Source organism: Sinocyclocheilus rhinocerous, unplaced genomic scaffold (assembly GCF_001515625.1).
Source record: "Sinocyclocheilus rhinocerous isolate Xijiao unplaced genomic scaffold, SAMN03320098_v1.1 scaffold1080, whole genome shotgun sequence".
NCBI classification, from domain to species: domain Eukaryota; kingdom Metazoa; phylum Chordata; class Actinopteri; order Cypriniformes; family Cyprinidae; genus Sinocyclocheilus; species Sinocyclocheilus rhinocerous.
In genome coordinates, this window is record NW_015652127.1 from 79,791 (window position 1) to 94,732 (window position 14,942).

The window sequence follows — 14,942 nt, forward strand, 5'->3', positions numbered from 1 at the left end:
ACCAGGGAATTGACTAATTCCTTTTGATCACTGAATAATTTATATATTATATATTATATATATATATATATATATATATAGGACTTCCATTTTATAGATATTGCAAGAATATCTTATATATAGCCTTTTAGACTTGCACTCTATTCATTTGCTGCTTGCACTTGCTTTCTAATCTTTTTGTATTCTATCTGTTTTCTTTTCATTTATTATGCAATTAACAAAAGCAAAAAAGGCTTCTTTTTCTATTCTATCTGTGTTATTTTTATTTATTATATTATTTTTTTAAAAACCTTGCTACGTGTGCTGCGTTAAGCTAACTGAGACTTGTTATAGCACTTGCATATCATTGCTCTTTTGTTGATTTTGACTGCTTCTATTGTCCTCATTTGTAAGTCGCTTTGGATAAAAGCATCTGCTAAATGACTAAATGTAAATGTAAATGTAATGTAATGTAAATGTAAGAACAATTTCAAGTCTGTTCACTAGTATCAGAGTTAATAGAGAAAAATAATAGAAAAGTTAATAGAAAAAAATAATTTAGAATACAAATTTCAAGTAGTTTTAAAAATATTGATAATTAAGAAGTATATGTAACTCCACACATGTACATTTGGGACCGGATGTTGTGCGCTCGCGATTTGTTTACTCATTCAGCGGATGCGCCCTTCAGTCCAAGATGGCTGCTGGAGACAATAGTGGTCGGGTTCCGTGTTTAAATTTCTCGGGACCCGGGCCTTTGGGTAACAGCCAACCGAGCAACAGTCCTTACGCTTTGGCTGCGAGTCACGGAGGATCCGCTGGAGGCGGCGGCGGAGGCTCTCAGAGTGTAACGAGACGCTCAAATCCTCAACCGGGGCCTGCGGGCCTGGAAATCCCCGGTGTTGCCTTGGGACCTCCGCTGAACCTGATGAACTCTCTCCCGGCTGCCGCGGCGTTAGTGAGGCCGCCGGCATCGGCCGCCTCGAATATGACTGGAAACCCGTCAAACGCAGCGATGACACCGGCGACACACTCGTCTCTGTCCGCTGCCCCGGCCGCAGCCGCCGTGCTCGTGTACCGGGAGCCCGTTTATAACTGGCAGGCGACGAAAAGCACCGTGAAAGAGAGATTTGCGTTTTTGTTCAATAATGAAGTACTGAGTGATGTTCACTTTCTAGTGGGTAAAGGAATGGGAGTCCAGCGGATACCTGCGCACAGGTGAGTCACTAAATATACACTGATGACATTAAGCCAGCAAATTATTAAAATGACTCTCCTGACATCATTTGTGACCCTGGACCACAAAACCAGTCATAAGGGTCAATTTTTTGAAATTGAGATTAATACATCATCTGAAAGCTGAATAAATAAGCTTTCCATTGATGTATGGTTTGTTATGATAGGACAATATTTGGCCGAGATACAACTATTTGAAAATCTGGAATCTGAGGGTGCAAAAAAAATCTAAATATTGAGAAAATCATCTTTAAAGTTGTCCAAATGAAGTTCTTAGCCATGCATATTACTAATCAAAAATTAAGTTTTGATAAATGTACGGTTGGAAATTTACAAAATATCTTAATGAAGCATGATTTTTACTTAATATCCTAATGATTTTTGCCTTAAATAAATCGATAATTTTGACTCATATAATGTATTGTTGGCTATTCCTACAAATATACTTGTGCTACTTATGACTGCTTTTGTGCTCCAGGGTCACATTTACTCACCACCATATCGTCTTAAAACCTGTATGACTTTGCTTTATCCGTGAAACACAACAGGAGATGTTTAGTGGGATGTTCATGCGCCCGTTTCAGTATAATGGAAGTGGATGGGGACTGGAGCTGTCAAGCTCCAAAAATGACAAAAAGCATCCTAACAGTAGTCCACATATCTCATGCGCTATTTTAACAAGTCTTCCGAGGGTATTTGACAGCTTTGTGTAAGAAACAGAGTGAAATTAAAGACATTATTCATTAAAAAATGAATTCTTCACTCCAACGAAGAACCGCCCAGAACTTGTAACAGTCAAAATAATGTGATAGAATATTGCCATGTAAATCAAGGTTGATAAGGGCCATTTTTAACTCCTTACAAACAAAATAATGAAGACAAAATAATATAAATATATAGATATAGATATATTTCCCAAGTAAATGGATGAAATCAGGGCAAATACATAAAGAGAATTACCATACATGATTAAAATATGCGAGCAGACACTGTCAAAACGGCAATCAAGAAATTAACTAATACCGAAAAAACGTGCATCATTTTCAATGTCAACAGTCAGAATAAGCCAATTTAAATGTCCAATATAAGTGATCGGTAATTAGCAGGTATTTCACACTCGTTCATGAACACACCATGACAGTTAAAACTGTGTCATTCATTGATACACACTGTACGATAATCCGACCATAAAAAAATAACAACAATAATGCACTTCGTGTCGCACTTTAACTTCACAAATAACTAGAGGAAGTCTTTTGTGAAGTGCATATTGTAGTACTTTGCACTGTCAAAACTAACAAGTCCAGCAGCTTTCAAGGTTATACTAATCTGGACTGTTTAAAAGATAAAAGACAGGATTGTGTATAGACCCAGATATTTAGTGTCGATTTAGATTAATTTATTCAACTGTGCTCTGATTTGGGAGAGAAAGAGAGCCTTCGTGTCATCTCTCTCCACAGGTTTAATTCACCTTTTGAGAGTTAAAACACTCTCCCACTCCTATAGGCATTATGAGTAAGTATATAAAGTGATATACAGTTGGATGACAACTGGTCACGGGACACAAGAGAGCCAATAACATTTATGTTTTTATGATAAAACTGACCATTAAAATAGTTTTGCATTGTGACAATTCATAAGTGTGTTTGTGTTTGACATTAACTCACGTTTTAAATTCCCATGGGATAAAAAAATAAAAAAGGTATTTGCAACTTTTTATTGAATTGGATTTTTTTTTTTATAAATTCTGAGAAAAGAATCATAATTGTGAGAATCTTGAAATTGTTTGTCAAGGATGGATGTTACTGTCATTTTACTGCAAAACAAATTTACCTGCAGGTATAAGTAAACTAACCTATCTAAACACAGAATTGTGAGATATTAACTTTTTTTCTCGCAATTCTGAGTTTATATCTCACAATTCAGTTTTTTTGTTTTTCTGGCTTGAAATAAAAAAGGTAATTATGATTTTTTTTATATATAGCAGAATTTTTTTGCAATTGAGGAAAAATTTAATTGCAAGATATAAACTCAGAATTTTTTTTACATTTATTTTAACTTTATTTCTGCCCTGGAATAAAAAAAAAAATTATCTCACAATTCCAACTTTTTCTTGCAATTGTGAGTTAACGTCTTGAAATTGGAATTTATATTTTGCGATTCTGACCTTTTTTTTCAGAATTGAGGGAAAAAAGATGTATTAACTTTACTATTAATTGTTTATTAAATAAATATGTTCATAATATGAATCAGTTTCGATTACCATAAAATGTCCGTATTTCTGACTTCTGCATTTGTTTGTAATTTTCAATTACTTTAAAGTGAAATCAGAATAAGTTACTACCATCTTGGCATCTTGTAAACATATTTAGATTTTGGTGGGTATGTGCTTATATGTCTTTGAAATAATACTTTTACTAAATAAATGTATTAGTAATATTATAAAAGCATTATTTGTTATTATAATAATTATTTGTAATATTAATATTGCCATTGCAGGTTTGTTCTGGCCGTTGGCAGTGCAGTATTTGATGCTATGTTTAATGGAGGCATGGCCACCACATCCACAGAGATCGAGCTTCCCGATGTAGAACCTGCAGCGTTCCTCGCATTGCTCAAGTATGAGCGTTTTTCTCAATATGCATGTACATATATACATTCCAGAAAGCTTCAGATGTGTAACCTTTTCTCCAGGTTCCTGTACTCTGATGAGGTTCACATCGGACCTGAGACGGTGATGACGACTCTCTACACTGCTAAGAAATACGCCGTTCCTGCTCTGGAGGCCCATTGTGTGGAGTTTCTGAAGAAGAACCTGCGCGCAGACAATGCGTTCATGCTGCTCACACAGGTAGAGCTCATTCACTCACACCTGTGATGTTTACACAGACTTGTCAGACTCTGATAGGCTGATGTGTGGTTTGTTTGAAGGCGAGACTGTTCGATGAGCCGCAGCTCGCCAGCCTGTGCCTGGAGAACATCGACAAAAACACAGGAGACGCTCTGGCCGCTGAGGGATTCACAGATATTGATCTGGGTACTGTATCACGGAAACAAATCCACGGTACACCGCATTATAGGACCGCTGCTCAAACTCTGACAGCACTGAGTCAGTGTTAAAGAGATCGTTCACCTAAAAATACCTAAAAATCTTGATACCTGTCAAGATATTTTAAATGTTGCTAACCAAAGTGTTGTTGGTGGTAGCCATTGACTTCTGTTGACTGAAGAAAGAAACTCTTAGAGGTTTGGAACAACTTGAGGGTGATTAAATGATGACTTAATTTTCATTTCGGGTGAACTAATTAAAAACATCTAATAATCGTGCCCGTGATTTACATAGTTTTATGGTTTTATTTTACTTCATCCTATTGTTTTCTTTTAGTTGTATTGCTAAAGGTTCCATTTGTTAACGTTAGTTAACATGAACTAACAATGAACAATACTTTGAATGCTTTTAGTAATCTTAGTTAATTGCAACATTTAATAATACATTAATAAAAAATGTTTTTTATCTGTTAATATTAGGGCTGTCAGTCGATTACTATTTTTAATCTAATTAATTAAATGATGTTTCGATTAATTAATCGCTAAATAAATTTGACTGTGAAAATACCCACAAAAGATTATTTAAAGATATTTTTGTGTTAAATGAGAAAGTATCAAGTAGACATTACAAATCGTAGCTTTAGAAATATTTAATTTGATTCAACAAAAAAATGTATTACACATAAACATTTAGGCTACAACGGCTTAACATAAACTATGAAACATAAAAGAAGAAACATCTCAGTATTGTTGGTTCATACAATGAAAGTCATTGGTAACCAAAACAGCTTAGTTACCAACAGTCTTCAAAATACCTTCCTTTATGTTCCACAAAAGAAAGGTTTGAAACGACATGAGGGACGTGAGAGGGTGAACTATCCCTTTAATGTTTTTTATTATTATTATTATTATTATTATTAATTAAATTATACTCTAAATAAGAAACTAAATCTGCCAGCAGGTGGCGGTAAATGTCTTTATGAGTCATTCATTCATTCATTTGAATTGTTCAAACGGCTGATTAATTCAGGAATGAAGTAAACGGCTCTCTTTATGAATGGATCTTTGAATCATTGATTCACTCGATTCGTTCAAAACGCGGATTCATTCAGAAACTAAACACAGCTGTGTTGCTCTGAGACGCACAACAATTCTGCAGTGGCTTTAAAGGTAATATATTCTTTGCAAAATTGAGCAAAAACACATTGTGTTTAAAATATAACACAATATCAACTTCTTATTTACTGAACTGTTGTATAAAATCACATTTAAACGTGTAATAGCCTACTGCTCTCCCTGCTCATGTGATATCGTATGATATAAATATGAGACAAAAACACATACAGGGGCATTTTTGCACCAATATCTTAAATTTTAGAGCATAAGTGCATTTATGGAGTTGTTGCCCTGCATGATATTTGTCAGCAGTCAACTGTATGAAATGTAAGATGACGTACATGTCTGGGGGCGGGGCCAGTGCATTAACTGCGCTAAAATATTTTAATCGCGTTATTTTTTTATAACTAATTAAGTTTACGCGTTAAACTGACAGCCCTTGTTAATATTAGTTATTGCAGTGTGGACTAACATGAACAAACAATGAAGAGCTTTATTTTATTAATGAACGTTAACGATGCATGTTCTAGAAGATGAATAAACACTGTAACAAATGCATTGCTCATTGTCAGTTCATGCTAGTTAGTGCATTAGCTTAATGGGACCTTATTATAAAGTGTCTGTTTGTGTTTTGTTAGTGTTTTCTTGAATAACTACTTAACTTTTGAGGCAATGTTTACTTGAACTTAATTGATTAATAAAGGCCACATGCCATTGTTTTAAAATAATATACACTACAATTCAGAAGATTACAGTTAATGTGTTTTTTTTTAAAGAAATTAATACTTTTATTCAGCAAGAACACATTAAATTGCTCAAAAGTGACAGCAAAGACAATGTTATAAAAGATTTCTATTTCAAATAAATGCTGTTCTTTTGAACTTTCTGTTCATCTGTGAATAATGAAGAATAGATTGTATCACTGTTTCCTCAAAAATATCGGGCAGCACAACTGTTTCCAACATTGATAATAATCAGAAATGTTTCTTGAGCAGCAAAGCAGCATATTAGAATGATTTCTGAAGATCATGTGACACTGAAGACTGGAGTAATGATGCTGAAAATTCAGCTTTGATCACAGGAATAAATGAGATTTTAACAGATATTCACATAGAACACAGCTGTTTTAAATGCAATAATGTTTCACTGTCTTTATTGTATTTTTTTAATCAAATAAATGCAGCCTTGATGAGCAGAAGAGACTTCTTTCAAAAACATTAAAAAACTAAATCTTACCAACTCCAAAGCTTACAGATTAGTGTATATTTTTGGTGTTGGATCCTCACAGACGTCTGTGTCTCTCTTGTCTCTGTCAGACACGCTGGTTGCGGTGTTGGAGAGAGATACTCTGGGTGTGCGCGAGGTGCATTTGTTCGGAGCGGCGGTTCGCTGGGCAGAAGCTGAAGCTCACCGACAACAGCTCCAGCCCACGCCGGAGAACAAGAGACGCGTGCTGGGAAAAGCTCTCAATCTCATCCGCTTCCCTCTCATGACCATCGAGGAATTCGCCGCAGGTCTCTCTATACATGCCGCGCTTATGGCATTAACACTGTAAAGCCTGAAATACGTAATAACAGTCAGAAAAAAACAAATGTTTTGAAATGGGACAGTTTATTGAACCTTTAGACAAAATATAATATTGATACATAAGGCTTTTATAGCTCATATGTGACCCTGGAGTAGCACAGGTATATTTGTAGCAATAGCCAAAAATACATTGTATGGGTCAAAATAAAGCTTATTTATTCAGATCTCAGACGATGTATAAATCTAAATTTTTAAAAAATGACCCTTATGACTGGTTTTGTGGTCCAGGGTCACATATAGAATGATATAGTGAGAATAAGTAGGGGAAAAAATGCAATTTGGTGCAGATGCTGTCAGAGACAGAAAGCATGGAGGAGATTGAGTGTAAGACCTTGTATCAAATATGATGCAGTAGCTTTATGCGTGTGTTTCACACAGGTCCTGCTCAGTCGGCCATTCTGATGGACAGACAGGTGGTGAGTCTGTTCCTGCACTTCACGGTGAATCCTAAACCGCGTGTGGAGTTCATCGACCGGCCGCGCTGCTGTCTGCGGGGGAAAGAGTGCAGCATCACACGCTTCGGGCAGGTGGAGAGCCGCTGGGGTTACAGCGGGACCAGCGACCGCATCCGGTGAGAGAGACCCCCGCGTGTTCCTTCACGCCGCTAACGCCACTGTGAAGCCAACTAACCTAATCACTGCTCCCTACAGGTTCTCTGTGAATCGCAGGATATTTATTGTGGGGTTCGGGCTTTATGGATCCATTCACGGACCTACAGACTATCAGGTCAACATACAGGTGCGACTGTCAAACAAAACATGATTTTTAAGCAATACAAGTATATTTTAATGTGAGGCATGTCAAACTTGTCAATTCCCTGCTCAGTGAATTGTTACAGATATACACAGTAGGGATGCACGATATTGGATTTATACCGATATTTTTCAACTCTTTTTTTGGCCGATACCGATATATTTCTTTTTGTTTGGAAACAACTCCAAGTCTCTGCTGTGTGGAAATTATAAGCAAATTATTTTTAATAGGGATGCACCGAAATGAAAATTCTTGGCCGAAACCGAAAACCGAAAAAGAGGAAACCAAGGCCGAAAACCGAAAACCGAAACACCGAAAGAAATTATGCCAATTATTAGTACCATTGCATTTATGGCTATGACTGTGTACTTAGTTTTTAACAAGAACCTATTTGTTAGAATTAAATAGCCTAAACAATAATGAATTTATTTTATAATGACAGTACATTGAAGCTTTGAAAATAACTATAAATAAACTATATCAGTCGCTGCATTTTTTTTTTTCAGAAAGATGCAGTAGTAGCCTTAACATTTTATTTTAAGATTTAACATTTGTAGATGGTCTAAAGCAAAAGAGTTGTAAAAATTCTGAAAATCTTTTAGAGCTCATAATTTGTTTAAAAAATATAACATATTACACATTAATGAATAAATCGGTATATATAAAATTATTGAATTTACAAGTGTCATGTTTGTGATTTTTATTTATTTATTAATGTAAGCTATAGATTCTGACCTTTAAATCAAAACATACTCATGAATGTATGACATCAATTACTGCTTTATTTAATCAGAAAAATAGTCTAAATTTGTGTATTTTACCTTAATTTTATTAAAAGTAGGCCAACAGCGCCCCCTACGGAATTAAAACTCCTTACTGAGCGGGCATTAGGACCCGGGGGAGGCTGCCGCTGCATGTGCTATTACTGTTTACTCTATCATACACCGAGCGCTTCATTCTGTACAAGCTTTCTCAGTTTAAATGCAGCGATCCAAAACAGTGAATCCAATCACCATTCAGGAAAAACTTTGCTTCAAGAATGATCCACACTGCTACGTGATCTAATCGCTAGCACACGTGAGTTAATGTATTCCTCTTATCGGCAAGACATATCGGCATCATTTTCCATATCGGGCCGATATTTACATGTAAAGCCATTATCGGCCGATTCCGATATCGGTCCGATAATATCGTGCATCCCTAATACACAGTATATATGTAGATCCTATATGTGACCCTGGAGCACAAAACCAGTCATAAGTAGCACAGGTATATTTGTAGCAATAGCTAAAAATACATTGTATGGGTCAAAATTATCCATTTTTGATTTTTTTGCACCTTCAGATTCCAGATTTTCAAATAGTTGTATCTCTGCCACATATTGTCCTATCATAACAGACCATACATCAATGGAAAGCTTATTTATTATTACTTATTTATAAATCTAAAAAAAAAAAAAATAAATAAAAAATCTTGCGTCTGGTTTTGTGGTCCAGGGTCACAAATGTGTTAGCACTATTTATTTATTTTTATTTGTTAAATTATTGAATTTTATTTATAATTTATTTTTGTCATACTTAGTTTTCACCGATTTTCAACTTCAGTCCTCTTTTCTAATTAGTTCGGTCTCACTTTGTGTGCACATTTTGCTGCACTAAATACCAGGGTATTGTAGTTAAATAAAACTAAAACCATAATGTTAAATAAAATAAAATAAACTTTTTTTATTTCAGCTCATTTCTCATTTTAATTTAGTTTAACTTGATGTACTAAAATAAATAAACCGAAAACTGAATAATTAAAAAAAATAAAATAAAACAAAATACCAAAAGTTTAAAGGGGTCATATGATGCTTTTTTAAAGATCATTATTTTGTGTATTTGGTGTAACAGAATATGTTGACATGCTTTAATGTTCAAAAAACACATTATTTTTCAAATACTGTACATTATTGTAGGTCCTCTATGCCCCGCCTCTCTCAAACGCTTCGTTTTCTACAAAGTCCCTCCTTCAGACAAGTGCAGTCTGCTCTGATTGGCCAGCTGACACAGTGCATTATGATTGGCCAAACACCACAAGCACGCGTCGGAAGAGAAAGGAAAACTTGAAATCGCATCATATGACCCCTTTAAATCGAATGAAAATGAAAATAGAAAAAGTATAAAAATAGAAACTGATTCTAAATATGAAAGAAAACCATAATAGTATCTTGATACTAAAATAAGTTAACACTGGTAAATACGTGTTTATATATAGTTATGTGCAAAATTACAATCATTTAAGTGTCAAATTTCAAATTTACAATCAATTTTATAATAAAATTATTGTACTAGCAGTTTTTATTGCCTCTTATTAATCTCTACTTGATTTATTTGCACTTACAAGTCATTTTTTTGTCACATCACTGTTTAGATGAACTGATAAATGATGGAAGGTGATTAATAGTGAAACACCTAAAATGTACGCTGTTCTGATAGATTTTAACTTAAAGTTGAAAAAAATCATCAACCTACAGTGTGCTTATTTTTAGGGATTTTATTTCAGTGCAGTCTTCATGTTTTCAGAGGTTATATAGTTTTAATATTACATCAGTATTAGTGGGGCCCATTTTCATGATTTTGTCTGGGGCCGCTCAAATGAACATGTCAGTGTTTGAAAGTGTTGTTTTGTGATTCTGATGGATTGAATCTCTTTCAGATCATTCACACTGACAGTAACACCGTTCTGGGTCAGAACGACACCGGCTTCAGCTGTGACGGATCGGCCAGCACCTTCAGAGTCATGTTCAAGGAACCGGTGGAAGTTCTGCCCAACGTCAATTACACGGCCTGTGCTACATTAAAGGTGACGCTATTTGATTGTTACTGTAAATCTGCTTAAACTAAACACACCAAGAGATTTGCTATTCTGTTTATTTCTATTTCTTGCCATTAGAAAGACTTAGAATGTTTGTTTCGATTTTTATTACCATTTAAAAGTTTGGAATAATTTGGATTTGCATTTGAAATGTTTTTGAAAGGCTGCATTTATTTGATCAAAAATACAGTAAAAACAGTGAAATATTATTGCGGTTTAAAACAACTGAAGAAAACGTGAATATATGTTATAATGTTTATTTATTTCTGTGATCAAATCTGAATTTTCAGCATCATTACTCCAGTCTTTAGTGTGTTGCTGAATAGTTTTGTAGAAACTGTGATGCATTTTATTTTGCAGGATTCACAGATGAATAGAAAGTCCAATAGAACAGCATTTATTTGAAATAGAAATCTTTTGTAACATTGTAAATGTCTTTACTGTCACTTTTGAGCGATTTAATGTGTCCTTGCAGAATAAAGGTGTTGATTTAAAAAAAAAATATATATATATATATATTTCCAATTAATGTAGGCCGGCCTGTTACATTCTTATTTTTATTAGGCCTATTATTATTATGAAGTTACTTTTATTATTAAAGTTAATTATTAAATTAACATTACAATTAATTTGCCCCGCAATATTGCCACATAACTGACGCGCTGCAAGGCGTAACAAAAGATAAGGCTTTTTACTCCTAAATTAAAATGTTTAATAAAAGGTCTTTTAAAACAGGTCTATTATAGGCTACAATTAATTATAGGCCTATAATTAAAATATTAACACTGCAGTCATCAATAAAAATCAATGAAATAAAAAGCTTTAGCCTATTTCAAGCACCGACTTTCAAAAACGTCCCGTTTAACACGAAATACGTTTCTTCTCTTTTTGATTTTTTTTTCACTATGTACGGGCCACAAGAGAAATATTAAGGGAATTAATAAAACCAGTTAGCTATATAGGCCTACCGTTATCAGCATATCGTCCCCTTGGAATTATAAGGTTATATCTGACATTTTTGTCAAAATTGAGTTATTCACATTATATTCTAATTCTGTGACAACTTATTTATATTATGTGATATTTTTTAATGTTGTGTACATTTTGGGACTTTTAATTTTAAAAAGCAAAAAGGTTCTATCTATTCTACACAGTCGAATGGAATGCAAAAACTTTGAAGCTCAATATCTCAAAACTACTCGGAATGCAGATAGAACCTTATAATTCCAAGGGCTTATGTTATGCTGTATGTTGCATATGTTGAAGTAGATTGGTCTCTCGTCGTCTCGGAGAGAATATGCAGCGTCACTCTGTTTTTACTTTCACTTTCTGCAGTGAATTGACTGAGATTCACAACTCTTGCGCAAGTTTGCAGGTTGCTTATGTGATATCCATTGGCTCGCCTTCGTGGTTTAAAACAGAAATATGTCCAACATTGCCACGAAAGCAATTTTTACAAACCTGATCCAAACCACATTCGTGTGGGCTTTGAAATCTGAATAAAATCAATTACATGAGAAGAGACGGTTTCTAGCTTTCATACTCTCTTTTCACACTTTCCACAGCCGCTCTGTTTTTTGGCATTGTGTTGATGCTTACTTACATCATCACAGGAACTAATGTAGATTTATTGAATATTGACTTCAGACTTCATCAATATGAAATAAATCCGAGTGTAAGAAAAATATTTTTACTAATTTTAAATCTAGGTACGACCAAGTTGTTTTTACAAGGTGTCTTTTAGGTCATACAAGACTTACACATGGATTTATTAAAAGGTGAAGAACCACCATCATGCCTTTCTTGCCAAACTAAAATGACTGTGAAGCATATTTGATCAGATTGTACTGTTTTTCATGTAAATAGACAACAGTTTTATTCAGAGGTGTGTTTAATTGCTTTATTTAAAAATGTATCACCTGAATGTATTTTAGAATTTTTGTCTGGTGTAGATTTGAAACTGCTTTTGAAACTTTTTTTTAATTGTTAATTTTAATTTTGTTAATCTTGTGTAATTTATTCTGAGATCGCCATGAAATTAGCCTTGATGCTGGCATGGCGTTATAAAGTGAATACATTAGTGCTGTCAAACGATTAATCGCATCCAAAATATTTTTTTATATATAAAAATAACATTTTTCTGAAATGTATAAATGCATGTGTCTGTATTTATATATACATAATAAATATACACAGTACACATACATATATTATGTAAACAAAAACTTATTTTGGATGCGATTAATCGTTTGACAGCACTAGAATAAATAAATAAATAAATCAGACTTGCAGAATGAGTACTTCAGATCAGATTTTATTTACATTTAGTCATTTAGCAGATGCTTTTATCCAAAGCGACTTACAAATGAGGACAATAGAAGCAATCAAAATCAACAAAAGAGCAATGATACACAAGTGCTATAACAAATCTCAGTTAGCTTAATGCAGCACACGTAGCAAGTTTTTTTTATTTTTTATTATATAATAAATAAAAAGAACAGATAGAATAGAAAAAGAATAGAGCAAGCTAGTGTTAGAGATTTATTTATTTTCTTATAACACATCTCTATCTTCCTCTGTCTCAGGGTCCAGACTCGCACTACGGCACTAAAGGCATGAGGAAGGTCACGCACGAGTCGTCCGGCTCCGGCACCAAAACCAGCTTCACCTTCTGCTACGCCGCGGGAAACAACAACGGCACGTCCGTGGAAGACGGCCAGATCCCAGAGGTCATCTTCTACACGTAGTCTCCGCTGGCGTCTCGGTTTCCGTCGGCACATGATAATGCACTTGACCGTAACGCTGTATTCAGAGAACTGAGAGTAAAGACGGACGCATGAACCTCTCGCCGCTGTTACAGACGTTCTGTCATTAATAACCAATAGTAACAATTGCGATTAGACTTTGACTGTTAACAGCAAGTGAATTACTCACCCACGACTGACATGTAACATGCAAATGTATCTTTATTTTTGTGTATCTGATTTTGCTTCAGTCGACCTGAGTTGCAATTAAAACTCTTGCCAAACCTGTACCTCACAGTTTTTAAGAGCTTTACACTTAAAGGAATAGTTCCCCCACGAATAAACATTTACAAGATTAGGATGAGTTTCTTCATCAGATTTATAGAAATGTAGCATTGCATCAGTGTCTCAGCAATGGATGCTCTGCAGTGAATGGGTGCCGTCAGAATGAGAGTCCAAACAGCTGATAAAAACATCACAATAATCCACAAGTAATCCACAGCCCTCCAGTCCATCAGTTAACATCTGGAGAAGACAAAACAAATCCACCAAGACGTTTTTTTAATTTAAACAGTCGCTTTAATGGCTGACGGCACCCATTCACTGCAGAGCATCCATTGCTGAGACACTGATGCAGTGCTACATTTCTCCAAATCTGATGAAGAAACAAACTCATCCTAATCTTGGATGTCCTGAGGGTGAGTAGATTTAAAAAATACTAATTTTTGGGTGAACTGTTGCTTTAATTCTTATATAAATAAAGCAAATTTTGATGTGTACGCAACTAATGATTTGCGCATATGCTGCCGTACAAAGGCAAGAAGCAATAATTACATATTTTGTCAGTGCATTTGGACGAAAATTGTGTATTTTAGATTATATGAAAAACAAAATATCAAATCAATCAAATTTCATTTGCGTTGAGCTTTTGTACAGCAGTGTGATTGTAGACCAGAGGAAGGCAGTCTGTTATCTTCTCTAATGTGCCAAGGTTTTCCTTAGATGTTCCTCATACATTCAGCACTTAATTTAACGAGAAGCTGAGAATCATTCAGGAACAGTATTTATTTACAGGGTGAACCTCGGCACTCGTGCAAGACTGTTCAGATCAAACACACGCTCGTGTTTCTGGATTGTTGATGGTCGGTTATGTTGGGTCTTTGTATGACTACTCGTGTTCAATAAAGATGAATCATTCTTTACATCTGAATGTTTTTGATTTTTAGGACAGCAGACTGAATTTAATGGCCACAAACGTGATTTTCTTCTTTATAGTATCTATTCTATATTATGTACAGCACTTTGGCAGACACTAGTTGTTTTTAAATGTGCTATATAAATGAATCGACCATGACCTATTCATAGATGCATGAAAATTTATTTTAGCAAACTATCTAAAAAGGGTAATATTTTATGTATTTGAGGTCTGAGATGTGGGAACAGGGAAGAGGTTTGGTCTTTTAGGTTTAATCAGCCAATATTGTCTTAGCCTGCATAGCGCTTCTTCTTTTATAACATGGGATTTTGACCAAATATATTCAATCTTGATTTTTGTAAAATGTTGCAACAAGATGGTATTTTGTGTGTGAAAAAATAGTTTTGGACAGAAGATAAAAAAAATAT

General features: G+C 34.7%; 1 protein-coding gene across 1 annotated transcript; it reads left to right on the plus strand.

Moving 5' to 3' along the window:
• The first annotated feature begins 633 nt into the window (after positions 1-633).
• Positions 634-13,694, plus strand: LOC107713416 (BTB/POZ domain-containing protein 2-like). The gene is made up of 9 exons (XM_016518906.1): positions 634-1,197; positions 3,715-3,834; positions 3,910-4,066; positions 4,147-4,252; positions 6,696-6,893; positions 7,345-7,537; positions 7,617-7,704; positions 10,417-10,563; positions 13,161-13,694. Exons 1-9 carry the CDS (start codon positions 677-679, stop codon positions 13,320-13,322), a joined length of 1,692 nt encoding a protein of 563 aa, XP_016374392.1. The 5' UTR covers positions 634-676; the 3' UTR covers positions 13,323-13,694.
• Positions 13,695-14,942: the final 1,248 nt, after the last annotated feature.

Bases quoted from the DNA above. Each gene is read 5' to 3' on its own strand.
- LOC107713416 (XM_016518906.1), top strand. From the start codon at position 677: ATGGCTGCTGGAGACAATAGTGGTCGGGTTCCGTGTTTAAATTTCTCG. The intron at 1,198-3,714 runs GTGAGTCACTAA...TTGCCATTGCAG, and splicing joins CAGCGGATACCTGCGCACAG to GTTTGTTCTGGCCGTTGGCA. The intron at 4,067-4,146 runs GTAGAGCTCATT...GTTTGTTTGAAG, and splicing joins CGTTCATGCTGCTCACACAG to GCGAGACTGTTCGATGAGCC.